Source organism: Emiliania huxleyi, assembly GCF_000372725.1.
Source record: "Emiliania huxleyi CCMP1516 unplaced genomic scaffold EMIHUscaffold_23, whole genome shotgun sequence".
Lineage (NCBI taxonomy): Eukaryota > Haptophyta > Isochrysidales > Noelaerhabdaceae > Emiliania > Emiliania huxleyi.
In genome coordinates, this window is record NW_005200333.1 from 67,831 (window position 1) to 95,036 (window position 27,206).

The 27,206-nt window shown below is 64.4% G+C and overlaps 10 protein-coding genes across 10 annotated transcripts in view; 6 read left to right on the forward strand and 4 right to left on the reverse strand.

Annotated features, from left to right (window-relative positions):
- Positions 1-78: 78 nt before the first annotated feature.
- EMIHUDRAFT_204967 (hypothetical protein) lies at positions 79-510 on the forward strand (the record flags this gene model as incomplete). Its single annotated transcript, XM_005779444.1, has 1 exon — positions 79-510. A coding segment is annotated over one exon (432 nt), but the record flags the coding sequence as incomplete, so codon positions are not given.
- Positions 511-4,078: 3,568 nt separating this feature from the next.
- On the forward strand, positions 4,079-5,958 carry EMIHUDRAFT_450138 (hypothetical protein; the record flags this gene model as incomplete). The annotated part of the gene is made up of 6 exons (XM_005779445.1): positions 4,079-4,200; positions 4,306-4,770; positions 5,072-5,195; positions 5,454-5,503; positions 5,664-5,784; positions 5,878-5,958. 6 exons carry the CDS (start codon positions 4,079-4,081, stop codon positions 5,956-5,958), a joined length of 963 nt encoding a protein of 320 aa, XP_005779502.1.
- Positions 5,959-11,361: 5,403 nt separating this feature from the next.
- Positions 11,362-11,901, forward strand: EMIHUDRAFT_204975 (hypothetical protein; the record flags this gene model as incomplete). Its single annotated transcript, XM_005779446.1, has 1 exon — positions 11,362-11,901. One exon carries the CDS (start codon positions 11,362-11,364, stop codon positions 11,899-11,901), a length of 540 nt encoding a protein of 179 aa, XP_005779503.1.
- A 550-nt stretch (positions 11,902-12,451) lies between these two features.
- Positions 12,452-14,913, reverse strand: EMIHUDRAFT_204976 (hypothetical protein; the record flags this gene model as incomplete). Its single annotated transcript, XM_005779447.1, has 7 exons — positions 12,452-12,781; positions 12,922-13,002; positions 13,270-13,545; positions 13,655-13,696; positions 13,772-13,987; positions 14,150-14,230; positions 14,422-14,913. The coding sequence occupies 7 exons, from the start codon at positions 14,911-14,913 to the stop codon at positions 12,452-12,454; spliced, it is 1,518 nt and encodes a 505-aa protein (XP_005779504.1).
- A 665-nt stretch (positions 14,914-15,578) lies between these two features.
- Positions 15,579-16,526, reverse strand: EMIHUDRAFT_204977 (hypothetical protein; the record flags this gene model as incomplete). The annotated part of the gene is made up of 1 exon (XM_005779448.1): positions 15,579-16,526. One exon carries the CDS (start codon positions 16,524-16,526, stop codon positions 15,579-15,581), a length of 948 nt encoding a protein of 315 aa, XP_005779505.1.
- A 1,072-nt stretch (positions 16,527-17,598) lies between these two features.
- EMIHUDRAFT_56200 (hypothetical protein) lies at positions 17,599-18,415 on the reverse strand (the record flags this gene model as incomplete). Its single annotated transcript, XM_005779449.1, has 4 exons — positions 17,599-17,771; positions 17,894-18,116; positions 18,187-18,256; positions 18,330-18,415. Coding segments are annotated over 4 exons (552 nt in total), but the record flags the coding sequence as incomplete, so codon positions are not given.
- Positions 18,416-21,130: 2,715 nt separating this feature from the next.
- EMIHUDRAFT_434940 (hypothetical protein) lies at positions 21,131-22,894 on the forward strand. Its single transcript, XM_005779450.1, has 3 exons — positions 21,131-21,293; positions 21,421-21,754; positions 22,849-22,894. Exons 1-2 carry the CDS (start codon positions 21,155-21,157, stop codon positions 21,639-21,641), a joined length of 360 nt encoding a protein of 119 aa, XP_005779507.1. The 5' UTR covers positions 21,131-21,154; the 3' UTR covers positions 21,642-21,754; positions 22,849-22,894.
- Positions 22,895-23,082: 188 nt separating this feature from the next.
- On the reverse strand, positions 23,083-23,726 carry EMIHUDRAFT_353707 (hypothetical protein). The gene has a single exon (XM_005779451.1). It carries the CDS (start codon positions 23,640-23,642, stop codon positions 23,454-23,456), a length of 189 nt encoding a protein of 62 aa, XP_005779508.1. The 5' UTR covers positions 23,643-23,726; the 3' UTR covers positions 23,083-23,453.
- Positions 23,727-24,730: 1,004 nt separating this feature from the next.
- EMIHUDRAFT_434941 (hypothetical protein) lies at positions 24,731-26,298 on the forward strand. The gene is made up of 6 exons (XM_005779452.1): positions 24,731-24,861; positions 24,985-25,100; positions 25,138-25,239; positions 25,378-25,431; positions 25,552-25,626; positions 25,815-26,298. Exons 1-6 carry the CDS (start codon positions 24,747-24,749, stop codon positions 25,902-25,904), a joined length of 552 nt encoding a protein of 183 aa, XP_005779509.1. The 5' UTR covers positions 24,731-24,746; the 3' UTR covers positions 25,905-26,298.
- A 105-nt stretch (positions 26,299-26,403) lies between these two features.
- EMIHUDRAFT_204982 (hypothetical protein) overlaps positions 26,404-27,206 on the forward strand; it is a gene marked incomplete at both ends in the record, with an annotated part of 2,114 nt that continues 1,311 nt past the window's right edge. The window contains one exon of the mRNA XM_005779453.1: positions 26,404-26,769. Within this exon, the coding sequence (XP_005779510.1) occupies positions 26,404-26,769 (366 nt within the window). The remainder of the gene's footprint in view (positions 26,770-27,206) is intronic.

Genomic DNA, 27,206 nt, shown 5'->3' on the forward strand with positions numbered 1-27,206 from the left:
CAGCCTGACAAGCTGTCGGTGGCGCCGTGCTTCCTGCCCAACCTCCTCGCCGGCCCCTACTGGCCGGTGTACATCGAGGCCGACGCCGAGGGCCAGTACTCCATCGTGGCGGTGAGCGGCGGCCAGCCAGACGTGCCGACCGACGGGAGCCCGTTTGACCCGTCAACGTACAAGTGCACGCCCCGCGAGCTCGGCATCAACAACGCGGGCCTGTGGATCCTCTCGCGCGAGCCGGTGGCCGACCCCGCGGCCGTCGCCCGAGCCGAGGCGGCGCTCGAGGCGATGGGCGTCGCCACCACCAAGCTGCTGCCGGTCCCGCAGGGCGCTGAGTGCGAGGACGCCTACGCCTCGCGCTTCCTCAAGCCGCGCGACTGCGGCCCGACGGCCGACGGCCAGGGCCGCTGCAACCCGACCGCGACGGCGCCGCCCGCGCCGTCATGCGCCTTTAGCAACAACCCCCTCGGCCAGGCCGCCTGCGACCTCGCGACGGCGATCGGCACTTGCCAGTGAGTGGAGGGGCGCTCTCCAACTCCCGGCGGCCACAAGCTATATCCGCCGCTCCGTGCTGACTCTGTCCCATACCCAACATCCTGTCGAGTACGACAACCTTGCTGCTTGCTTCCCCCACCCCGCCCGCCGCCGCCTCGTGTGTGGCATCCGCCGTGCATGTTTATTTTACGTGCCCCCCGGGGATCCACTTGTGGTTTCTTTTTCCTTCGAACCCCCTGTTCGGCACAGAAGAAAAAGAGGCGCATCTCGGCCCGCTCCGCAGCGCAGCGGCGCAGGTATTCTTTCTCTCGAAGGGGCTGTGAATCCCCAGGGCCTCCAGGGCTCGCACGCTCGCACCTCAACCTCTCACAGACCTGCGCACAGCGCCATAGGAGGTATTTTCTTCTCAATAACAAGGCTGTGAACACCTCAACCTCTCACAGACCAGCGCACAGCGCCATAGGACGTATTTCTTCTCAATAACAAGAGCTGTGAACATGCTCCTCGGCGGGCGCTTGCCGACGCGATGAGTCCGCTGCCGACTCGCGCATTGCCCAGCGACGGCACGCGCGCGCCGCGGAAGACGCGACCAAAGCGGCCGCCTGCGCGTCCTGCGGTTCGGTACGCGGCCCTTGACGAAGGCAATTGGGCAGCGGAGTCGTCGGCTGCTCTTCCAGAGTCGAGGAGGGCGATCCCAGCATGCGCCGCAGCCGGCACTGCGGTCCTCCTCCTCCTGCTCGCAGCTTCGCAGCTTGAGCCTCAAGCTCAGCCTGAGACGCTGTCTTTGTCTTCACCACCGCCACTGCCGCCCTCGCCCTCGCCCTCGCCGCCGCCGCCGGCCTCGCCATCAGGGCCGATTGACCCGCTGGACAAACCCTTGGCCCAGGCCTGCGACACCCAGTGGGTGTTTGTGTTCTGTACTGGTCACTCTGGATCAACGACCATCCTGCAGCTTCTCAACAGCGTGACCGGGATTAGTCTGTCAGGCGAGAATGGCCAGTTGCTGGGGCTGCTCGCAGCGGCGGTGAGCATGACCGACCACGCGAGTTGGATGGGCACCGGCGCTGAAGCGTGGCATCAGGCTTGGGCCAACTCGCCAAACGCGAGAGAGACGCACGGTCTGGTGTGCATGTGGCTTCGGAATTTAGTGCGCGACAGACCTCCCGCGTTGATCCACGGCTTCAAGGAGATTCGCTTCCCGCCGGTGGAGCGGCTGCTGTCGCTCTTCCCCTCTGCCAAGGTCATTGTCAACTTCCGACGCGACCTGTCGACGCCAGTCATGGAGGGGGGCTCGAACCGCAGCGGCCGCATCGCCTTTGCCAAGAGCCGTCAAGGCAACATCGATTCCGCCGGGATGCGTCTACAGACGCACGACAACCCCGACCTGCACATGCCCGCATCGCACGACGGGGCGTGGACGTGGTTTTCGGAAGGCGTCGTGGGCTCACAATCGGAAGCGATCGAATGGGCTGACCGCATGCCACAAGCTCAGGTCTTCCGCCTTCCTCTCGAAGACTTTTCGCTTGGCACGTTCAACAGACTGCTGAGATGGCTCGGCGTCCGAAATTGCTCGGTTGCTGCCCTACCCACGAGCAAGTGCTATTCGTGCAGGCCCCAAAGACCGACGTCGATGGCGCGTCTCGTCGGCAGCTGTGCGGTTTCTGCTGCGCGTCCTGCTGCTGTGCCCTCCGCCAACAAGGGGTAGCGAACTGGTGTAATTAGCGTATGCACACACACACACACACACACACACACACACACACACACACACACACACACACACACACACACACACACACACACACGACACACATCCCCGACACACAGTCACACACGGCCGCGCGAAACGCGGATCCACGAAACGATCCACAACGTCCGGTCGTGTTGTGCGGGTTTGCCGCCTCCTGTTGGACAGGGGGTGGCCCTGGCGTGGTTAACACCCTTGTACAGTTTCGGCTGACTTTTTTAATCTCTCTCTCATCTGCGAGGACTCACTCACTCAGCCAGCCCTCCCCGGCTTGAAGTGGCACACCGGCGCACCCCACGGCTCGGGCGCCACCGGGGTCGTCAAGATCTGCTGCAGTTCGTAGACCTTCTCCTGCGAGAAGCGGCAGCGCCACTGCTGGCCAGCTGCCAGTGAGAAAATTTCCTCGCCATTCTCGCAGATCTGGCTGAAGAGGCACGTCTCCAGGTAGAAAATGTCGTCGTTTGCGTACCCCGCGTGGGAAAGGTGCCGCTATCGACGCCGGTCGGAGTCCAGCCGGAACAGCGGTTAAACAGGTGGCCGTAGCTGCCGCCTGTGTGCAGAGACCCAGGTGCTGCGGCAAACGCGATCAGGTTGCCGTCCTGATTCGCAAGCTTGCCTTGCGCTGCGCAAGCCTGCCACTCCAAGTTCCGACAAAGATTGTAGTCACTCGCATCGATGCTGAGTATCTGGAGGTTGGCGCGGACGCAGCGCTGTAGCTTGGTGTCGCCCCAGCCCCTGCTCTCGCACAACCCGCCAATCGAGCCGTCGCCGTCGTCAAACCCCAAGATTGCCGGCGCGCGCCTCGAGAAATCCGGCGTCCCGTCGCGTCGGAAAACGACAGCGTCCCTGTTGTTGTAAAAGTGCATCCAGCGTGTGCGAGAGCAGTGTCGCCCAGTCGCGACGCCGTCGAAGAAGGCGCTCGCAGGCTGGCTCGCTCCCTTCTGCCCACCGCTAAACCGCTGCACGTCCCAGCAGGACGGGCGGCCCGGCCCCGCCTTGGCCCAGCCCCGCTCGTCCCACATCCTCCGAAAGTGGTGCGAGTTGTCGCGGAGCATGGCGTGGCACCTCTCGTGAGTGAGCAGGCCGTCCCCATTCACCACCGGCGGGGGAGGGTACACCACTGGCTGCTGGGGCTGAGGGGGCAACGGGCTCGGTGGCGGGGGCGATGGCGGCCGCGGCGGCGGCGGGCTCGGCTGAGGCGTTGAAGGTGGCAGCCGCGGCGGAGGTGCGATCGGCGGCGGTGGGGAGGGCGGCGGCGGCGGCGGTCGAAGCAGGTAGTACGACGCGCCCGCGAGAACTACTGCAGGCATGAGGAGCAAGGCAGAGGCGGCTGCGATGAAGGCATGTGACGGCCAGGTCTTGCCGTCTGAAGCTAAAGGCGCCGCCGCGTCTACGTGCGGCTCCGTGGAGGGCGTGGGCCGATCCAGCTCGACGGCGTGTATGAGCCGGGCATTGTCCTCGCCGCCCCGCTGCGGCTTGTCGCCGGGCATATTGCCGCGAGTTGCGGCGCCCTGCGCGGCGAGTCTTCGGCGGGCGCTACTCCGCCGACTGAACTTTTTGTTTTCTTTTGTGTATAGTGCTTTTAGCTTACTGGGAGAAAAGGGAGTGCGGGGTGTGTTCTCTAGGCCCCTAAAGGGTAAAGGCCCTACGCGTCTCTTTCTCTCTCTTTGTGTATGTTGGCAGATCAAGCACAGAGCTGACACAAAATCACAGCGGGAGGAAGACTCGCCAGCTGCTACCTATTTTCTTTTTCGTTTGTGCGAATTTTTTGGGGGGGCGATCAGCGCTCCAACTTTCGCGGTGGGCGTAGCAATTCCTTTTTCCCAGGTTTCTGCCACAGGGATGCCGTCCGCGCCCTCCCGGGTCACCATCGCGGCCGGCGGCACGCAACAGCGCGAGCATGATAGCGACGCCGACCACCTTGGCGTGGCGCTCGACGCCGAGCAGGCGGCCAAGGCGCTCGAGTCCGAGGCTGCCGGCTCGACCGACCCGGCGGCCGCGGCGGCGGCCCACGCGAGGGCGAGCGAGCAGCGTCGCGCCGCCTCTGCGGCCTACGAGCGCGCCAGCAGGCTGGAGCCGGCCAGCGCAGAAGTCGCCTACCACCATGCGTCCTACCTCCGCTCGTTTGGCGACCTGCTCCGCGCGAGGCAGATGCTCTCCGACGCGGCGCTCGTGCACGCTGAGGAGCCCGCGATTGCATCGTCGCTCGGCTACCTGCTGCTCTCTGAGCGCGGCGCCGCCGGCGCTGCTGCCCGCCGCCACGGACTGCAGGTCTTAACTCGAGCGGCAGAGAGCGGAGCGTGGCGCGGCGGAGCTCCGTGGCAGCATCCCGTCGAGTACCTGTCCGCCGTGCCACCCCCGCCGGCGGGCGGCGTTCGCCCGCGCGGAGCGTACGAGTGCCTCCTCTCGCCGCTCGAGGGGGCCGCCGCCGACCTCGCCGCCGAGGCGGCTGCGGCGCTGGAGCGCTTCACGGTGCAGACCGAGGGCATCGCGAGGCCGCAGGGCGGGTGGCGCGAGCTCGACCTGTTTGACGTGTGCGGGCTGCGCGGCGGCGGAGGGGCGAGGAGTCGCGCGGCGCGCCTAAGGCCTTCCGAGACACCTCCAGACACACCTCAAACCACAAAGATGGCTCCGGGGCCCCTCTCAGCACCACCCCGACACCCTCTCAGCACCACCCCGACACCTCTCAGCACCACCCCGACACCTTCAGCACCACCCCGACACCTCCCCGCACCACCCCGACACCCTCTCAGCACCACCCCGACACCTCTCAGCACCACCCCGACACCTCCCCGCACCACCCCGACACCTCGACGCCTCCTCGTCGCACCACAGGGCGACCTGCGCCGCCGTGCGGGCCGCAGTGGAGACCTACCCGTACGTCCAGGGCGCCCTCTTCTCCGCTCTGGCGCCGGGCACCGCCCTCTCTCCGCACTGTGGACCGACCAACGGGCGGATGGCGCGAGATCGACCGAGATCGACCGAGATCGACCGAGATTGCCTGTGATCGACGGAGATCGCCCGAGATCGCCCGAGATCGCTCCGAAGACGGGCGGATGGCGCGCGCCGCCGCCTCCGCTCATCACACCACAAGAGCATGGGCTGTCCGCAACTTGCGATGCTCTAGCCGTTGGGTCCAGGCGCATCACGCAAGGCCAGTCTTCGGTCGCAGCACACGCGACACCACCCACTGCCCCCCCCCCCCCCCCTTCCAAAGGTGATGCACGTTGGGCTTCGTGTGCCGCACCCGGGCGCAGCTCGCTTAAGGCACAGGCCGACACCCCCCCACACCACACACCACCACCCGCCACCCAGCGCCCGCCACCCCCCCCTCGCCACCCACCCACCCGCCTCCCCAACCCCCACCTACCCGCCCCCGCCCCCGCCGGTCTCTGCGCTGGGAGAGCGCGTCTCGTCTCTCTCGCAGGATCGGCAGGCCGTCGAGCCTCGACGACGACGTGCAAGGCTCCGCGCCGGCTGACGCTGCGGTCGAGGTTGCGTGGCGCGAGGCCGAGGGGTTTGTGTGGGACGACTCGGTCTGCCACGAGGTTGTCTGGCGCGGCGGCGGCGGCGGCGGCGGCGGCGGTGGCGCGGTGGCGGCGACGGCTTTCGAGAGCGGCGCAGCGTTTGCGCGCTCGGAGCCGCGCATCGTGCTGCTGCTTCTGCTCCTTCACCCGGCGATGACGCGGATGCCCATCTGCCCCGCTCTCGACGCAAGCTAGTTCTCTGCGCCGGCGTGTGGCATTCAGTGTTTAAACCAAATAGCCTGCGAGAGAATTTGCGGCGAGAGGTCTCTTCTCTCGGAGACGGAGAGACGACGTCGACGAGACTCGAGAGCTCGAAAACGTCGAAGGACGAAGCGCGCGCGGTGCGCGAGCGCGTCAAGTCTCTCTAAGTCTCGTCTAACGAATGGTGTGCAATGCGCGCGTATCGTACCCTGGGATCCTACACGCGGCGACGGCGCCCTACGTTAGGTGCGTGCTGTGACAGCCTCGCAAGTCGCATGGCATGCGGGTGACTGGTTGGGTAGTAGTCTAAGTTCTGAGCCTCGAGGCTGGACGGGTCTAAGTGTGGCTAGCCACGCTGGAGTGCTTGCGCGGTCTAAGATCAGCGGGAGCCTCTTACATCGGCTAAGTCGGCCGTGGCACGGCCTGGGGCCAGGAGGCTCCCACCGTGATCAACGATACGGCGCAGCCCCCAAATTTTCTTCGCCTGCGGAGCGCGGAGGGCGATGGATCCTCTTCATGCTTAGCAATCGCCGCCTCAGCATCCTCCTCTTCCGATTTTCGTTGCTGCTCCTTCATTCTTGAGCGACGTCTAGCCAAACAGTTCTCACATGACACGAAGCTCCTCAAGCTTAATCAAACGCGTGACGGTGAAGCCTGTGTGTGCTGGTCCTCTTTGAACGATCCGCGCGTGAGGTAGCATAGGGCCTTGTTGGCAGCAGCCAGCTTGTTGCGCTGCTTCGTTGCGATGAGCTGATTGGGATCGCAGAAGTGCATGCCAAGCACCGCCACGATCTTGAAGCAGAACACATCGCAACCGCATCGTCCGCACTGCCATCGGCATGCCGCGCCCGCCGCTTCGCCGCAGCCGCCTTAAGGCACGCATAGCGGCAGCACATGGTGGGGGGGGTACTTGAGCAGGCGTTGCGCGCCGCAAGTAGCGCACTGGCCCTGGGAGAAGGCGATATGGCGTCGTGCGCGGCATACGCGGCATACGTTGGTGGGACGCGTGCAGGTATTTTCGGGTAAACCTGGAGGCTTTTCAGGTATACCCGGGTTTTGCCCGGAGTTGGCCTTATGTCGTCTAAGTTCATGGCCCCCGACCATACAGCGTCTAAGTCCGAGCCCGGCTCCGTTTGGGGGCTAAGTTGAGCGCTCGCTCGCTGCAGAGGCTAAGTGTAGAGCGACCCTCTAGCCCTACTACCCAACCATTTGCGGGTGCACAGACAAAAGGGCTAAGGCGGGGGTAAGGGGCGCTCTCTCCGCCTCCGGCCTGAGACGGTTCGCGCAGTCCGCGCAAAGAAGAGAGAGCCCAATGGACTGGGTATAGTGGGCTCCACCCTCATTGGGTTTCCACACTTGGTAATCTACCCTTATAAGTCTCTCGTGTCGGCGCCGACGCTCTTTTAACGTAGAACGTCCCAGCCGAAAATCCGCCCGCCACGATCGATCAGTCCACAATCGTCGGCCCCCAGCGACCCGCAGCGATGGATGCCGCCGCCCCCCCGCCCCCTGCGGCTGACGCGCCGATGCACGACCGGCCTCCGTCGGATGGCTCTCCGGCCTCTCCGGCCGCTGACGCGGCCGCCCATGCTGCTGCCGATCCGGTCCCTCTCACGCTCAGCGATATCCGCACAAGCTACGACAACTTTGAGGTCGCCGGCTTTGGCCAGGTGCAGCGCACCTGCTTGCCTCCATGTTCATGCTTCGTGCCCCTCCCCCCCTCTGACACCGCCGTATGACCTTAGGTGAGGGGCACGACTACCCGCCTGGAAGGCGCTCTCATCAGCAAGTCACCCAGGCACCAACTCCTGGATATCCGCACAAGCTACGACAACTTCGAGGTCGCCGGCTTTGGCCAGGTGCAGCCACCACCTGCTTGCCTCCATGTTCACGCTTCGCGCCCCTTCCCCCCCTCTGACGCCGCCGTATGAACGTAGGTGAGGGGCACGACTACCCGCCTGGAAGGCGCTCTCATCAGCAAGTCACCCAGGCACCAACTCCTGGGCGTTTACGCTTGACTACGAAACCATGCAGTGGATGCAGCTCGATCAAACCGGCGACGCCAACAGCTGGTCCCTGGGCGAGTTCCTCGCCCAGGATGAGGTGCGAGTCATGATGCTCGACCCAGCGTGCACCAAGTCGCTCACATTCCGTGAGTTCGTCAACGGGCCGATCATCTCTCCAAGTCGACTGCGATCTCGGACTCCGACAACTGGACCGGTGCACCATCCGCGGAGGACGATGGCTCCCTCGACGACATCCCTTCATCGACGGACGCCTTCACCGCCGCCGGCCCTGGGCCATCCAGCGCGGCCTCCGACGGCCTGCACGTGATCGAGCGGGTACAGAAACGGTGGCTGCCCAGCTCACACCCTAATCGATCTGCCTTAGGCACGGAGCCAACGGAGCCATCGCGCATGCCCGCATCGCGTGCGGCTCCGAGGTCTCCCGCCGAGACCGGCTCGGCGCGGCGCGTGGCCGCACGCCGCCGTTGAAAAGGCGAGATAGGACCGAGGGGAGAGCGCCGGCCACATCGAGCGAGCGCTGACGTGTAAGGTGTCTGTGCTGCTCCGGTGTGTGTGGGATTCTGCCTCCCCCCCATCTGTGCGGCGAGTTGTTTGCGGCGCGATGCCCGATCGTGCGCGATAGCCTCCCATTGTGCGTGGTGTGTCGGTGTGTCGGGGTCGTCCGGAGCGTGTGGCGGCGCCGTTGCCATCAGCGACTGCTCCACGTGCCACGACTGCTTTGACTGACGTGACTGACTGTGATGAGACATGAGAGCTGATGCGTGATGGATGATCTCCGACAACCCAAAACCAAAATGCAAATGCGGAGTGGCCCACTTTGGCGTGCAGATCCTGCGTCTCTCACTGCCCGAACAACAGAGACGGGTACCGCCGCAGGTCCCACACTAGTACATGATATGCGGCTCGTAGTCCTCAAGGCATTTCCCCGGTGCGAGCCTGCGTGTCACACAGGGATGTTCAAGGACGCACGTCGACGCGGGCTAGTTTTCCCATCATCTCATGGCGGCCAGTGCCAGGAACAGCGCAGAGAGCTCGTCCCCAACTCGCCGTCGCGGCCTCATCTACGCGATCGTCAGATTCTTCTCGTTGCGCCGCTCGAGTCGCCGCACGGCTCGCTCAGACCCGCCTCGATCGTCGTTGGAAAGCAAGCGCAGCCCGCAGGACACCTCTGATTGCGACCCGGTTGGAGATGATCCGAGGGTGGAATCCGCTGTTGCTCGCAGTCTTGAGCTACAGCCCCAGGCGGCAATCGAGCCAGCAAACTCTTCGTGGATCAAGGCGATCTGCAACAGCTTTGGCTTGTGCGTCGGCGGTTTGGTGAGAGCAGACGGAAAGAGCTGACACGCTCGCTTCGCAACGATGATCTCGTTGGGTGGCCGTGGGGCCTGTCCTTTTCTTCACACACGCTCTCTGTGTTGACCTGCGCGCCCTTGGCCTTGCGGAGGTGTGCTTCAGACTCATTGATATACCCTTCTCTTAACGCAAAGCTCTGCATTGGCATTCCTTGCCTGCGGGCCGAGCGTTTTTGATCTCTCGGTAAGTGGGCGCCCGCCCGCCGCCTCTGAGGGGGTCGGGCCCCCTAGACTGAAAACAAAAACAAAGTGTAGAAACCGTCAAAAACAGCCTGCGAGAGCGGCGCTGCGCGCCGCCTAGAGGACGACGACATCGAGGATGTCATGTTGCGCGATGGCGTCATCCATTTCGTCAAGCCACCTTCATCGTGACCGTCGCCACCCTCGCCACCGTCTCGCCTACGTCGCCGCCGTCGCCATCGTCGGCCTCGCTGCCGAGACGGTGCTGCTGCACCTGACTCAACTCTCCCACCCCCCTGGCTCCTAGTCTCGGGTTAGTCTCGGGTTAGTCTGGGTTAGGCTTGGGATTGGGTTACGGCTCGTTCCACCCCTCTCTCGTGCGTTCGCTATGTGCTTGGAATAGAGCGGACGGACGCAACTAGGCTCAATTCTCGACGTAAAATTCTTTTTCAAGATTCACGTCCTGCGTCTGAATCGTGCTCGCCTCTGCAGCTGATCTCATTGAAATAAGGAGAGTCTTCCGTGAGGAGTCCGCTAAATCGAAAAGAACAAACAACGTGAATGATATGGAACACTCGTTCGTGTCACGGCTCGAGCTACATGCTGAGAGCGTTTCTACTCTGCGACTCCGCTGCAAAGCCCGTTCCACTTGAACGGCGACGCCATCGCAGCCACCGCACGCCGCCGCTCCACCCTCGGGCCAGAGAATGCAGCGCAGGCCGTATGCATCAGTCTCGGTGCTGGCCGCAACCGCTTCCCGCTTCAAGTAGCGAGAGTGAATCTTTGAGAGCTGCGTCGATCCCTTCCCGCAGCACACGCTGCAGCCTGGCATGCCGAGGCCGGAGCAAGCCCAGCAACGGCACCAGTCCAAGCCAGGCAGCGCCCCCGACCCATCACACGCGTCGCAGCGCATTCGGCTGCCTCCGACCGCATTGAACAGACCCAGGCCGGAACATTTCGAGCACTTCGTCCACAACCCCTTCAAGGCGCCGCTGCTCTCACATTGTGGACAGTCCACGCTCACTGCCGAGGCCGTCTCGTACCGACCACGACCCCGGCACATCGGGCATGGAGTCCAATCGTCAGTCTCAGGCAGGCCGACAGGTTGCGACTCCTGCTCGCTGCGTCTCCGCAAGTCAGCCTCCTCTTGCTCAGCGGTGTCGCGTGTGAGAGCGTCGGTCTCCACGTCGATAGGCTGCGACGGCCGCTCCTGCTTCTGCAGCCCTCTCCGAGACTCAGCCTCCTCTTGCTCAGCGGCGGCGCGCGCGAGTGCGTCCGATATCTCGGAGAGCTGCCTCTCGAGCCCCGCGACCCCCTTCTCCGCGCCCATGTGTGTGTATGAGGCGGCGCCCGCCCGGTCAACCCCCCCCCCCCCCCGCCCCCCCCCTCGGCCCCCCCCCCCCCCAAAGGGGCCCCCAAGGGGTTTTTTTTTTTGGGGCCCCCCCCCCCCCCCCCCTTTAAAAAGGGGGGGATCTCCCCGAGGGGAGAGCCCCCCCCCCCCCCCCCCAGGGGGGCCCCAAGGCCCCCCCCCCCCCCCCCCCCCCCCCCCCCCCCCCCCCCCCCCCCCGGGGGGGGGGGGGGGGGGGCCGAAATGTAACGAATCGCGGATTGTCGAACTTCGGACACCTCTTGGAGGGAACGCCGCTCTCATCACCTCTAGATCTCACCTCTCCTATACCAAGAAGAAAGTCTGTGCGCAACCGAAATGAAACGAACTTCTCGGACACTTCTTGGAAGCGCTCGTGCTAAGAGGAGCACAGCTGTGAGCGCTGTCAGAGCGGTGTTTCGACACCGATATCGTTCAAGGAGCTCTTGCCCCGCTCAACCCTATCTGCAGCATGACCGCCGGCATCCGCATCGTCAAGCCCGTTGACGTCGTCGACGCGCCTGACCTCACCATCACAGAGTACGTCGGCCGCGTCGCATCCGCCGACTCTGCCTGCTCTGCTTGCGTGGCGACCGTGCGCACCGCCACAAAAGAGCTTCCGCAGTGCCCTTCGTTCGATGAGTTTGTGCTGGTTCTCGAGGGAGAGGTGCACATCCTGCACGGCACCAACCTCACGGAATGCGCCATCGTGCGGGCAGGCGAAGGGCTCGTCCTGCGCAAGCACACACGCGTACAGTGGGTTTGGCCTGGGCCGTGTAAGTACGTGCCAATCTGCTTGCCAGCCTTCTCGCCCTCGAACTGCGGGCGAGAGGAGACCTTTGGTGGGCCGGCGGCGAAAACCGAGGCGTCGATGGACCGCCTCCGCGAGCTCCATGCCGCTTCGGGCCTGGCGATGGCGAGGAGCAGGCTGGAGTCGGCCGCCTCGACGTGGTTCGGAGGCGTGGCGCTGGGCCTGCTGCTCGGGGTCGCCACCGCACGCGCATTGCGTTGAGGCCGGCGGGCCGCAGATGCAATCACCATACGTGTAGGAAAATGGCACCGAGTCGGAATGGTTTAGGAAGCCGCTGCCCGGCTCTGTGCGAAAGCGCAAGAGCCGGGGCAGGAGCCGCAGCGCACAGACAGGGGCCCAGGGCGCCAGCCAAAAGCAAAACCAGAGGGTTGTTGAGTGTGCTGTGATGGAGAGCTGGGAGGCAAGTACATTTTACACATAAAACACTCGACAGGATGCCAGACCGCGACACACACAGTGAAGAGATCTCCACACATGAGACGCAGACAGGGCGGTGCCGGTGATGTCCGGCGTGTGTGCGAGACAGTGGACAGACATACGGAGAACAGATCGCGAGAGACCGCGGTACGTATCGGCGGCGTCATGCCAGCGCCGGTGAGCGTAGGGGAGGGGCGGAGAGGCCGTGCGGGTCCCGGACCCACCGTAGAGACGCGACGCGATGCCCGTGCGGGGCCCGAGAGCTCCGCGGCCCAGCGGAGGAGCGGAGGAGCGGAGGAGGGCGGAGAGGGAGGGAGGCAAATGGGGGCCCCACTCAGCGCGCGCTTTTCGGGCCCGGCTCCGCCGTGGACGCGCGCGAGGCGCTCGCGCTGTCCCTCGCCTTGGGGAAGTAGGCGGCCATCCGGGCGGCGCGGTCCTTGCGCCGCGCGACGACGTCCTTGTAGAGGCGGTCGCGGTAATCGGACACGGAGAACTTTGTGTCGTCGTCGATAGGCACCTGGAGCGCCGCGGGGCAGGTCTGCTCGTCGCCGGTGGTGAAGTCGGCCATCCACGCGTGGCGGAGGCAGGCGCGCACGTCCGGCCGCCTGGCCGGGTTGAAGCGAAGCAGCTTGCGCGAAGAGGTCGACTGCGTCTGGCGGCGCGCCTAGGCGCCTTCCAATCTATCTATCTACGTGCTGCACGTAAGTGAGGAGCGGCGCAGAGCCAGAGGCTAAAGAGAGGGCCGCCGAGAGGTAGCGTGAAGGCAGAGGCAGCTTGCGGCGCGGGCGGTCGGAGAAAAGGTACGGCGTTCGGCAGGCAGGACCAGGAGGCGCAGAAGCGGGTCGTGTCGGTTGCAATAGTGTCGGTCGCACCACCCCAGTGACCCTGCAGAGAGACATGAAGGGCTAGGGAGTGGGCTGGCTCCCAAACGCGAGGAGAGACACCCAAGCTGCGCCACACGGTCCCACAGACAGAGACGCACGGCGCAGCGAACAGTGAAATCGCAGCGCAGAGAGCAGTCATGCAGCTCCCACGCCCAGCGATCGGGGAGCTCAGCGTGGTGCACGCGGCAGCACGCGCCCCCGAGTAGGACTAGAGTCGCCGCAGCCGGGCCAGCCGCGCGGCGGCGTCGAACGTGGCGAGTCCCACTACCTCCGCCTCTGCTGCGGCCGACGCCTGCGCGTCGGCGGCGAGCGGCGTGTCGCTCGGAGCCGCGCTCGCGACCAGAATCGTGTTGCCCTGGCCTGACACCGGGACTGCGGCAGCGCGCCCCGCAAAGGCGCGCTTGTAGCTGGCTGTCGCCGCGGCAAAGGCGGTGTCCAGGGCAGCGCTCCCAGTGTGGAAGTTGTGTACCAGTGTGCCGCCCGGGGCGAGCAGCGCGCGGCAGTCGCGCAGGAAGGCATCGCCGTAGAAGGCTGGCGGCGTCGCCTAATCACCGCGGTGGCGTCACAGCGCTGTCTCACCACACGCCGGATGCTCGCCGTGGCAGTGGTTGTGGTGAATGCGTGCAGTGGTGTGCGTGTGCATCAGCTCTCACGTTGTCGCTCCCAAACGCGTCCACGAGGATCACGTCATACGGCTGCCGGTCGTGGCGCGCCTTGTCGTCGGAACCTTCTCGGAACCTTCTCGGAAACTTTTCGGGCGCGCCTCGCACCTCCGCCCGATGCCGGACAAACTCCACCGCGTCGCCACAGGTCAGCGAGGCGGGGGATACGACGGCCTCGGAAAGTCCAAGGTACCGCTTGGCCGCCTCGAGCACGGCCGCGTCGAGCTCGACTGCTCTGAACTCGGCGCCGCGATACAGAGACGCGAGCAGAGCCAAGAGCGTGCCGCCGCCAAGGCCGAGAAGGAGCACTCGAGGCGGGTGCGCCTATCCTCCAGGAGGGCCGAGAGTGTGGGTGCGGCGGCATTGCGGGTATCGGCTCTGCGGGCAGCCGATGCGCGTTTGCTGGTATGGAGCGCAGCCGCCGCCTCCTACAGTCCAGCGTTGGAACCATCTCCGTCTCTGTTCTTATCAGGGGGTGGTCTGCACGTCTTTGACGCCCACACACCGTTCGCCGAGGGCTGAGATCGAGGCCGCGGCCATGACCTTCAGGTACTCGTTGGCGATCGCCTAGATCAGATACGGCCCGCGGACTGTGTCGCATGAGAGATAGGCGGCCTTGGCCTCTGCATGTCTCTCTGCCGCTGCGCCTGCGGGTCGCAAGCCCCGCCGGGCAAGCAGCGGTGCAAGGACTGGACGGAGGCCGTGCCGCCGTCTGGGGCGAATCGCAGCGTGCGCCAGCCCTCCCGATGCTCCCACACCTCAACGCGTCCGCGGCTACACGAGGACGGCGCTTGGTGCAGCATCCTGCCCGGTGCCGACCAGAGCCGATGGTCGGCAGCCGGGTCGAGGTAGCGGTATGAGTCGGATGCAAAGGCGGCTCGCCCGAGGAGCATGGCGGGGGTCACGCCGCACCAGGTGAGACCCCAGCACAGCAGGTGGATGTTGCTCGAGGCGCCGGCTGCGGACGCGAGGCTTGTGGCGCCAAGCGCAAGCCCATTGGCTGTGATTGACACAGGAACCGAAAGCGCCAAGCTCTCTGCGTCGCGAACGGCGCTGCGCGATGCCGCGGTCGTCCGCCCGTTGCTCTTGGTTGCCTGTGAGGCGGCCAGCAAGGCGGCGGATGGGCAGAGCCAGTCGAGAACGGCTGCCGAACTGGCAGACTGGTCGGCAGTACTCACGGCGAGCAGCAGATTGGTGAGCGCTGCCGCGATGGCTGGTGCAGCGATTGACGCAGACGGGAGGCGGCGCATTGCCGGCGGAGCGCTTCGCATAGTCGTCAGCTGATGCGGCGCAGAGTTGGTGTGTTCCAGGCGTTAGGTTATCGAAATGGTGTCACGGACCTAAGAAGAATTCTTCAAAAGCAGAGCTCTACAGCCTTGGCCGCCTCTGTCAGTGTGCCCGTGATAGTGAGAGACTGCCAGTGAGAAGCCGGAGGAAGGTCGCTAGTCGAGAGAGATCGCCAGTGGAATAGGGAGTCCACCGTGCTGCGAACCTGTCGCTGTCCCTTTTGAGAGAGAGTTTTGTGTTTTCCCTTTTGTCAGTAGCAGGAGAACTAGGAGAGCGCAACCAGTAGGAGGCCCGCGCCTGCCCCCGTGCCGCCGGGTGCAACTTTGTCCTATACGAGAGGGGAATCCCTGGGACCCTGTCGTGTGGGTGAACCCTGCCCAGCCCCCCTCCGTGGCGCGATGCGCTCCCCGCTCCCGTTCCCCTGGTCCTGATCGTCCTTACAAGATCCTGCTCGCGCAGGTGGGGACCCTGTCCTTCTCCCACCCCTTGTTTGGTGTGTCCGTTTTATTTATTTATTTACAGCACACTGGACACGACAAGGGCGCGGACTGGCGCAGACTAGCACACACACCGGCACACCATCATGTCCAGTCCCCTACCACGCCACCCCAGCCCTCTCCCTCACCTTTCAACCTACGGAGAGACTCGAGAGAGAATCGTCGGAGAGCAGGCGCATATGGTACAGAAACAGGTTGACCACGCCGAGGTGGAGCTCGATGGCGGCGACAACACAGTCGTCGTAGCCAAGCCGGTGGCAGATCATGGAGGTGTCGTAGACTACGTAGAGCGAGAAGAGGAGGGCACCGAGCAGGGAGAAGGCGGTGGAGGCAAAGGGGAGGCCGAGGGCGGCGTTGATCGTTGCCCACGCGAGGAGGAGGAGGAGCGATGAGAGCAAGAAGCCGCCAAGAAAGTTGAATCTTATGCGCGACTGCATCGTGAAGGCGGTGAGGCCGACGAAGAGGGCGGCGGTCAGCGTGAAGGTCTGGTTGACCACCTCGGGCCTCTCAATGCCGAGCGCAACGCAGACGAAACTGACGGTGAAGCCCTCGACGAGCGTGAAGCCGGCCAGCAAAACGTAGTTGTACGGGTATGTATTCTTGAAGCCGTCCAGGCAGCAGGTCAGCAAGAGCGACACGGCAAAAGCTGGCATCAACAACGGCACGAACGGTTCGATGGCAACACTCGTGCAGGTAAGATGTCCTGGCCACAAGATGTGTGGGCTGCAGGATCGGTCCTCCCATACGCCGGAAACTGCCGTGGCCGCCACGCGCGCCATACCATCCCTCATCATAGCGTGCATCACCGCTGTCGTGAATAGCACTTGTGCGCACACTATACCGTACACCTTGCGCAAGAAGCCGTTGCGCGTCGCCGCATCGTGTGGCCCGCTGTAGTACAGCTCTGGCGGCGTCCAGTGATGTGAACTCTGCCGTCTGATCGTGTAAGAGCGGATGCGAGCCAGCTGTGGCTTGGCCGGAGCCTTGTCGTCAATGTTGATCGATGTCAGCGGAGCCACGACACCACCGGAACCGGAACCGGGGGCCTCCCCTGCACCCGCATTGGCGTGCGTGTGCATATACGTGTTGACACAACACCAGCGGCAGATCACAGACCACAGCGTGACGGGGCGACGTCACTACGCGCTGAAAGGCAGCGTTGGCGTTGCTCCCCTTCTCTGTTCACAGCCATAAATTGAGAAGAAAATACGTCTATGCGCTGTGCGCTGGTCTGTGAGAGGTTGAGGTGCGAGCCCTGGAGGCCCTGGGGATGGGTTGAGACTACCCCCGGGCCTAGAAGGCCCTCGCGCAGGGGTTCACAGTTGTTCACGCCCGACTCACAGGCTGGGCAAGTCATCATTGTACATCATCGACATCCGACGGGAGTCGACGACGTCGACGACTACACCTGGCAAGTCCTTAGCTCTCCCATTTTTTCAGAAACCCGCCGATATGCGATACATTTTAGGATTTACGTACTCGGATTCTCGAAAAAAATATCATATGTCATTATGCGTTATATGGAAATGCATTGTCATTCACGTCACACACACACCGAGCGTCGTCCCCCCGCACAGCTCAGCGCGCAGCGCGGTAGAGCTCCTCGGGGTCCGCCGTCTCGCGCGCGGATCATTCATCACGCCTCTCTTCTAGTGGCTCAATTTCTAGCCGCTCCCCCACGCCGCCGAAACGGTCGGTGTCCTGGCTCGAGACGAGTCGCAGCAGCGCGTGCAGCGCCTGCGGCGTCTGCAGCACCCTCCGCCCGCGCCCCGCCGGCGTGTGCGGGAACACGTCCTATTCACAGATCGACGCGTCAAGGTGCGCACTTCGCGCGGCCGGCTGCGTGTGCGGCAGGACGGCCTCCAGAAAGAAGTAGATGTGCCCGACGCCGATGCCCATCAGGTCGACCGAGGGGGAGTTGCCCAGCATCACCTGCCGCGGCGGAGGGAGGGGGAGGGGGGCGGTTGGGACGCCACGGCCTCCTCTGCCGGCGAGGTCGCGCCAGCAGTCGCCACCAGGCAGCGCAGGGCTGGCGGAGCGCAGTGCAGGGAGGGGCGGGCGGCGGGGCGCTGCGCCCCGCGCACGCAAAGGAGCCTCGTCTCGCCTGCTCTCCGTCTCTCTCCTCTCGGCGCGTCTCTGCTCGGCCCGCGCCGAGAAGCCGAGCAGCACCCACGGCAGGTAGGGCGCCCGGAACTGGAAGAGGCCGAGGAAGGACATGCGCACGTGCTCGTTGCGGCGGCCCCACACGTACACCATCATGAATGCGAGCGCCGAGCCGAGGAAGGGCGGCACGTCGGTGAAGGGCGAGCAAGCGCAGAGCAGTGCTCCGCCTGGCCAGGGAGGGTTAGGTTAGGTTAGGGTCAGGGTCAGGGTCAGGGTCAGGGCGCAAGTGCCGCGCTTTGCCAGCACACGGCACGGGGAGCCAGCGCCGAGTCCGCCCGCTGACGCCCGAGTGTCTCTCGAGTAGTGGGGGCGGACCCGTCGACCGCGCGAGGGCCAAGTGTGGAGTGCGCACCAAAGAGCAGCATTGCGACAAAGTCTGCGGTGCGGCCGCGGAAGCTGCCCTCCTCAAGCAGGCGGCAGTACCGCACGAGGAAAAACATGTGGAAGAGAAAGTCGAGACCGATCGAACCAAAGAAGAAGAAGTTGGTAAAGAGCCGCCACACCTGCTCGGGCAGAGCGAGAGGGCGAGACCGCTCGGCGGTCGGCTGCCTAGTGGCGCGGCGCTGACGGGAGCACTTGGGTCGCGGCCTGGAACTTGAAGACGACGAGATTGAAGTTGAAGTACAGCGAAAAGGGAGAGACGAGCCTGCAGCGCGGGCGTGGCAGCGCGGTCGGCTGGAAGGCAGCCGCTGCACGGGAGAGAGAACGGAGGAGCGCACTCAAGCGCGCAAGAGCCGGTGGTGACAATCGATGCGGTCAGGTAGACACGCGTCACGAGCGGCATCTCGTAGTACCATTCCTCAAGGCCGGCCATGACTGAGCACCAACTGACTGAAATTCACCGAACTCTGTTCTCGGGCGGGGTTGCGAAGCAGAGACTCGGACGTGCGGAGAGCGCCACACAGGCCTAGAATAAGAATTCGGAAAGCCTCGCAGGAGGACACCGATCCTTCGCACACGGGGCGAGCGCGATCAGAGTAGGGGAGCTACAGGAGGACCCCCTAACGCGCTTCTTGCTCCGATACGACGAATTTGAGACGGGGGGAGAGCTGACGGACGGCAAAGGAAAGCGAATTAAGATGGGAAAAGACAGTGAGCCGCTGCGGTCGGGGAAGGGACGAGCCCTGAACGTGAAAGTAGCGCAGACATGCCTCGCGCTGCACGTCTCACACCAGTTCACACACTTTGCGGCGACGGACGGAGGAAAGGACCATGAGGACAAAATGGCGGAGGATGGAAAGTACGTGCCGAACCCTAGGGTGGCGTACGGCGTGTTCGAAGGACCGACACGATTCGGAAAGAGCGTCCCGGGAGACGCACAGGTAAAGGATCCCAACGGAATCGGACCCTGTGAGGAAGGGGAGATACGGACAGCGTTTGGGGCGGGAATGTGGGGAGGAAAGCTCCCGAACATGTGGGAGCCGATAGACGCGGAGATGTACGCGATACTCGCATACTTACGCAAAATGGCGAGAGCGAGCGATGCGCAATCGCGGCGGTGCTTAGTGCTATGCGACTGCAAACCCGCGCTGCAGCAAATTGAGAACGCGCACCGCAAAGGGATGCCAGAAGGTCTGAGGGACTGGGAGAGAGGAGGTCTCCTGGAGGCGATTGCATACTATAGATCGAAGCTAGAGGGGGTGGTCTTCATGTGGGTGCCAGCACACGTGGGAATAGCCTGCAACGCATACGCCGACGCGGTGGCGACAGCACACCTCGGGGATAACGACACGGAGGACGCCTCGAAAGTGGTGCGGGACGCGGTGCGGACGCGGCCATGCATGTACACGGTACGAAGGGAGGCGGCGGAGAACACAGAGGAGAAGGAGATAGTGGACCGGCGGACGTACGGACACATGTGTAAGAGCGCGCACGAATGGGTGTGCGAGCAATATCGAAAGACAGTGAGGCCGGGATCGCACACGGCAGGGGTGGCGGGACGGTTGTGGAGCGAAGTGGCGGTAGCCAGCCTCAAACATCGATGGGATAATAAGATGAGATTACCAGACGAGAACGGGGGGAAGGATAGGCGGGCGACATTCGACGACGTCGGGGATCACAATGTGACGACCAAAACGATCTTGGGGGCCAGGGTGAGACAACAGGTCGGGGTGCCACATGGGGCGCACCACAGGCGTATTTTAGAGGGGGAAAAGAAGCGGGGAATGAGGGGCCCCGCCACGAGAAGTGCGTTCTGGGGATGCAGAGCGTGCAAAGCGGCTAGGGATGAGGTCGCAAAAGAGGCGCGCGAGGCAAGGAGGAGACGCGGGGAACTGGGAGACTGGGACGACTGGAAACAAGAAGACAGTGAGCCACCACAGGCGTCGTTGGCGCACATACTGAGCGGCAGCTGCGCTGGAAATAAGGAAGAGGCGCGTCACTTCATGCGGAAGCTCGACAAACACACAGCGAGGGCGACAGCAAGAGTTGAACGGGAGGCGCCGGACTCAAAAGACACCGCCACATTCCTGAGACGAGCGAGGGCAGCCTCCTTAAAGGCGAAAGGGTCTAGATTTGGAGCGCTCGCCGAAGAGGAGTACGACAAAATAGCGCCCGTGATTGCCTGCACGCTACCCGCACTCACGGACTCCATACCCGAAAGAAAGAGAAGGGAGCTCGCGGGAGAGGTGACGAGTGAACTACAGGTAGTGGGGAAGGCAGCCTCGATTGCCATACAGACATGGGTGCGAAACAACGACAAGACCAAGGCACGGGCAGAGGAACGAGAGAAGAATATAGGGTGGATAAAGCGCCTGTTCACGGCATGGAGGGTGAGCCACACCGAACGTACCGAGCGAAGAGCCGAACGGAAGGAGGACGGGGAAGATGACTCCGAGGAGGACGAACCAGTGGAAATTCAGTTGTCAGATGTCACGATGCATCCGAAGGGGACCCCAGCGCCGGCATCATCCGTAGAGGCACGAGTGTTCGAAGAGAGAGTGGACCTGAGCAACAACATGACCTGGAGGCAAATGATCGGAGTGGGAGTCAGAAATGTGGTCCTTGCGCGAGGGGAGCTCGATAGACTCGAGGGGCCAGGATATGCAGCAAGGAGGGCGGAGCTGCGCCGAAAGGCGAAAGAAGCCGAGAGAACAAGGGAACGGCAGGCGGCGGCGGCGCAGGACGAGGCAGAAGAGAATGACGCGACAGAGGAGGAAGTGACAAGGGAGAGAACGACGAGAGTGGGACGGCCGCGAGGTGGCATGAAGGTTGCAGCGAGAATCGGCGAGAGACTGCGAAAAGAGATAGGAAGAGGCAGACCCCCTAGGGTGGGCGACGGCTAGCGCATCACACTCCTCTCCTTAAAATCCCTGTGTGGTGGCGGCGTGCCGTCCTCCCATCCCTCCCTTGGGTTGTCTGTTTTCTTTCTTTCTTTTCGATCCTTCGCACATCGCAAAAACCCTGTGGAGAGGCCTCCCATTGGAATGTTGGAGAGCAGAAACATTGAAAAAAGAAGCGCGGCGGCCGAAGCGTCGGCCCCTTTCGGACCGCTTGCGCTGCGGCACTCAGGCTTCCATATCTGCTTTGCTTCGCGTTTCAAAAGATGGCTTCCGCGCTCCGCCCGGGCGTGCTTGCGTGCGGGATCCTCGCCAACACATATGTCGCGAAGCTGTACATGTCGTTCGGCATCCGCATCTCCGGCAAGATTGGCACCGACGAGGGCGCAAACGCATCGAAAGCGCGTGCGTTCATACTAGATTTTGCAACGTGCCTAGGAAGGACGTGTGACATGGCCGCGGGGGCACACATGCACAGGCTCCGATGATGAGTATGATAAGCACTTCACAGCCATGTCCAACCCCGACGCAGAGCTGAACGAGGCAGAGTACTCGGGACCGTTTTTGGCTGCGCTCCTCTACCTGTCCGCGAAAGGCGTCGAGTGCTCCTACGGTGGTGTGATTGCGCTCCTCGGCCAGGTTGTCTACACCTGGAGCCGCATTTTCGGTCTCCCCATCTTCCCCATCGGAGCCCTCACGAGGTACATTGCGCTCCCGATGCTCATCACCTCCATCTACAAGACCCTCGATTGAGCGGGGCGTTTACGCCGCAGCACGAACCCCCCTCGCAAGGACTTTTGCGCGACTGTAGTTCAAAACGGGTCTTGAGTCCATGTGCGCCAGGTGGACTCATGACTGTGCGCCAGGGGCTCCGGCTCAGGTCGTGGGGCATAGCTCGGGTGTAAACGGGGTCTGGGGAGGAAGCCCCAGCGGCCCGCCGCAGGCGCCGCCGGAGGCTGGCCCGCCGGCGCCGCAGGCGCCGATTTTTTGGCGTTTTTTCTCAAAATTGAGGGATTTCTCATCTAAATTCTCATCCAAAATCGAGCTCGCTACGAGCTCTCTAACTGCACAGCATCTCCTCGTTGAGCCTAGCGGCGCCCGTATCGCCCACGCCCACATTCCTTTTTCTTGCCCTTGGCCCTTGCTGCACTCAGCCGCTCAACCTCCGCCAGTCTCTCCTTGCTCGTTGCTGGCGCTGCCGCCCCCAGTACTGCGATTGCAGCTCCTTGGCATGCCGCGCCGCCTCCATCTGCTGTGCTTCCCACGCTGCCGCTTCCTCTAAAGCAGCGCCGCCACTAAGCGGCGCAACCAAGTTCTCGCACTGTTTGCATGAGCATGTGTCCTGCTGGTGCGGCGCACAATCCGCGCGCGGCGAGTGAGAGTAGAAGACTGACAGCAGGAGCTGCAGGAGCTGCAGGAGCTGCGCAGATCGGATGGGTGGTGACGCCGTCGAGCGACGGCGCAAAGACCAATCACCACCGCTGAGAGCCGCGACACGAGGCTGCTGGCAGCTGCACCTGTGAGAGCCGCGACACGAGGCTGCTGGCAGCTGGCAGAGCGAATTGCGATTCCGGCGGCCGCCGTCAGCCCGCCGACACCGACGGCCTGTCTGAGGTCAAACTCCCACCGCACGTCGGACCAGTCGTGCGTCAGCCATGGCGACGAGACGTCTGTATGCAGACAGCCCGCCACCCGGGCGATAGAACATGCCAGCTGGGCTCTTCCAGGGCTCTCGTGGCGCGTGCCCAGTGGAATAGGGCGGGCTGCGGCGGGCGCAATAACTATTCACAGCTAATGAAAACTATAAAAACTCGCGGCTTCATCAAAGTTTGAGGTGGCTTCGTCCTCAGCACCATCAAGACAGCTCTATTCACACCCTGTTTGGTTTGAAGCCACTCGGGGATGCCCGTTTACACCCAACCGACGAGTCGCTGGGCCCTAAGACCTGAGCCGGAGCCAGGGGGAAGGGTGGCGTCACGACGATTGAATGCGCACGCAAGGATCTTCTTACATTTCTCCTTTTGAGTCACGAGACTCTGTCTCGGCTCTCTACTCTCGCTTCCTCCGACGCGCCGCGACCGCACCGACCGGGGTGTGTGCGTGTGGTGTGTCCGTGTGGGGCTGGGGGCCTGCCGCCGGGGGCGGGGCGGCGGGCGGTCCGTTTTGCGTTTTTTGATTTTCCAGGACTTTTCCATCGGCGCGTGTGTTTTCGCTGGAGGTGGAGCGGCGGCGCGGCTGCTGCCGCAATCGGCTGCGCGCGTGTTATTATCAGAGTCAGAGGGATCAAGTTTGACACATACCGAGGACCCAGGCCGCCCTAGAGCTCTGGCTCCGCCGAGTCTCAGACACTGGAAGGGGTCACCGCGCGCGCGCAGCGGCGCATGGAATGCCGGAACGGCACGTTGACAGAGAGGAGCGAGAGTGTCACAGCGTACGGCATGTCCACCAGGACAACTCAGGCAACGCGCCCGGGCGAGCTCACTGGCACACTATTGATGGCCACCTCACGCTGGTCGCAGAAAACCGGTGAAGCAGCGTGCACAAAACGGCAGGCACGGCCCGCCATCAGCCGGAGCCCCACCCAAAGAAGCTGCTGCTCTGCTTTGGCGGCGGCGGAGGAGGCGCATGGCGGCGGCGGCGGCTCTCTGCGGAAGCGCCCGCGGCGAGAAGAATGGCGGCGTAGATCGACATCTGGTAAACTCGCCGCTTCTCAGCTTCGGTAAGCTCCGGCTGCTTGCTGGAGCCCGCGCCCATGAGGAAGAACAGATGAGTGTCTGGCAGCTGTGTGGCTGAGACTGCGGTGAGATCGAAAGCGCTAGGAAAGCGCGCGGTCGTCCACGCACACGCCCGGCCAAGGTAGCAGAAGAGATGATGTTTTGGCTCAAATCGAGGAGTTGCGAGTCACGCTCGGCCGACAGCGTCGATGCCGTCGCGGGACGCGGCGGCGAGGCACGGGCGCCGGCGTGGCGCGTCGGCAGGCCCCGAGCGGCGCTCGGGAAGCGGCCGCGGGCGACGCGGAGCTTCCGCCGGAGGACGACGCGGTCGAGATGGCGAGCGCCGCCCACCTGCTGGACAGCGTGGCGGAGGTGGGCCCGAACTACACCCTGCTGCGCAGCAGGGAGACGAAGGCGAAGCGGCGGAAGCGAAAGCGCGAGGATGCCAGGGCGGCGCTCACCGGCCACACTGTCCTGCCCACCGGATCGCGCCTCGAGATCTTCTGCGAAGCGAGCGGTGGTACCCCGCGACCGTCATGGCGCGGGAGGAGGACGGGGACGGGGCCGAGTTTTTTTGATTTCTGGGTCAGTGGGCGCCCGCCCGCCGCCTCTGAGGGGGTCGGGCCCCCTAGACTGAAAACAAAACAAAGTGTAGAAAATGTCAAAGCCGGCGCTCGGCAGCCCGAGCGCCGTCGACCGCACCGACTACGGCACAGCCTCCGGCAGCGCCCGGGGCTTCGTCCAGCACCACTCGCAACAGCTCTCGCGCGCCGCCGTCTGTGGCGACGCGCAGAACATCAACAACGGTCAACCAACGCTGCTCGCAACATGCGTGTCGCGCACTCGTTCATGACCGGTCTCAATGCCCCACCCCCCCGCGCGTGGGCCTTCTAGGCCCGCGGGTAGTCTCCCCCCATCCCCAGGGCCTCCAGGGCTCGCACCTCAACCTCTCACAGACCAGCGCAGCGCCATGCCGCTTTTCCTTCTCAATGACGAGGCTGTGAACGCACACCAGGCAAGGCGCGCCGGAGCCGCGCGAACGGCCCTCGAGCCTCACCTGCCCCCACCGCCGCCGCCGGCCTCATCCCCGCCAGTGGGCCACCGTCGACGATCTCTCCTCTCCCCTCGCTAGGCACGGGCGGCGATGTCACGGCGACCAAACGCGGGCGGGAAGGGCAAGCCCGGCAAGTCGGAGCTGACTGAGGAGCAGAAGCAGGAGATCCGCGAGGCATTCGACCTGTTCGACACCGACGGCTCGGGTGCGCGGCACCGCGAGCGCCGCACGCGCACGCGCTCCCACGTCCGCGTCACACCGCACCCGCACACCGGGCTCGCCGCTCCTCCCTCCCCGGCACGGCCGACGTGCTGGCGCGGTGCGGCAGGCACTATCGATGCCAAGGAGCTCAAGGTGGCGATGCGCGCGCTCGGCTTTGAGCCGAAGAAGGCGCGCCGCCGCCTCCGCCCTCCGGGCCGCCGCGACGCCGCCTGTGAGCGGCGGGTCGCTCGAGCCCTCTGCGTGTGTCTCGCCTCTGCAGGAGGAGATCAAAAAGATGATTGACGAGATCGACAAGGACGGCTCGGGGACGATCGAGTTCGACGAGTTCCTGCAGATGATGACCCAAAAGATGGGCGAGAAGGCTCCCCCCTCCCCCTCCCCCTCCCTCCCTCCCCCTCCCTCCCTCCCTCTCCTCGCAGCAGAGCGCTCTCCCGCCCGCCGCTGCACACACCTCTCCCCACGCACCACGCGCATGTCAAGCCGCCCTCTCTGCCTGCAGGACTCGCGAGAAGAGATCCTCAAGGCCTTCCGCCTCTTTGACGACGACGACACGGCGCCGCCGCACCCACGCCGCTACAGCCACGCCGCCGCAGACTCGCCGACGCCACTGGCCCCGCCCTCCCGGGCCCGCCGACCCCGCCGGCCCCGCGCCGCCCCGCCCCGCCGCCCACAGGGCAAGATCACGTTCTCGAACCTCAAGCGGGTGGCCAAGGAGCTCGGCGAGAACATGACGGACGAGGAGCTGCAGGCGCACCTCCCCGCCGAGATATAGCCGAGATCACCCGAGATCACCCGAGATCACATGACGGACGAGGAGCTGCAGGAGCGCGCCCACCGCCGAGATCTCCCGCGCCTGCCGCCCCTCCCCTCCCGAGGGCCGTGTCCGGCGCCGCTGCCCCTGTGGCCGACAGCAGCCCCCTCGCCGCGCCCGCGCAGGAGATGATCGACGAGGCGGACCGGGACGGCGACGGCGAGATCAACGAGGAGGAGTTCCTGAGGATCATGAAGAAGACATCCCTCTACTGAGGCGCCACTCTCCCCCCACATGTGAACCCTTGTGCATGATCGCCGCGCCTGGCCGCCGCAACCACAGGCCTAGGGCCTTGCTCCGGTGGGCACCGGGACCAGGCGCCGCCTCGATGCACCCAGGACAGCCGGAGAGCTCCCATGCACTCTGCGCGAGTGCGCGAGGTCCGAGGTCCGTGGCAGCAAGAGAGGCGTACGTTTGCACGCGTGGGTCCTGGCAGGGAGCGGGCGCGTTGCCACCGCCTTCTTGAGCGCAGGTGGAGTTGGGTCGCGACTCTTACACTCGATCGGGCACCCTTGTTGCATCTTAATCCCCAATTCCTTGCGTTGCTCCTCCGGGTCCGCCATCCTGTGTAGTGAGAGGAGAGAGAGGCTTAAAATGAACAACTTTAACAAAGACGTCAAGAGCACTTGGTGACTTGGAGCACTTGCACTTGGAGTCAAGAGCTCAGAAGAAGAAATCCCGCGAGAGTGCTCCGCTGAGCTCGCGCTCACCACGATGCGCGGCTTGGCGCTACTGCTGCCGGCACTTTGCCTCGCCCAGTCGCCAATCTACCAGCTGACGGCGCAGAACTTTGCCACCGCCGCCGCACAGCCCGTGACCTGGCTCCTCGCCATTGAGCCCGGCCAGGGCGCCGGGCTGACAGCGCCGTCGCTGCTGCAGGCAGCGCGGTACTATAACCAGGCACAGACGGGCAAGGGCGTGCGGGTGGGCAAGGTGGACCTGGTCCAGAGCCCCGAGCTCCGCCGCGTCCTTTGCGGTGGCGGCGCCTGCCCCGCCATGCTCGCCCTCCGGCCTGGAGAGTTGCCCCGCCCGTACCGCGGCCGATCGGCGCTGGGCGAGGTGCAGGCATTCGTGGAGGCGGTGGCTGCTGGCTCCGCCGCAGCTTCTCGCGGAGGCGGCGGATACGCTGGCGGCGGGGGCGGCGGGGGCGGCTACGCTGCTGCTGGAGGCGAGTACGGCGGCGGCGGCTATGGCGCCGTCTCGGCGAGTGGTTCGCAGCCGTCGGCGGGCGGCGGTGGTGCGAGCACGGATGCGGCGCTCCCCCGTGCTGACTGGCGGACGCTTCCACGACCCTTCTCGCCTCGGCCTGTTAGGCGGCGGGTCGAGCACCAAAGAGGCGCTGCGGCAGTGGCTGGCGGCGCAGCAGAGGGCGCAGCAAGGTGCGCGGACACTCGCCTCTCTCCTCTGCGCTTCACTGCCTCTCCCCTCTCTGCAGCGGATTTGCCGCTCACTTCGTCTGCCGCTCTCGCTCTCGCCCTCCTCCCCTCCTCCCCTCCACCCTCCCCAACCTCCCCACC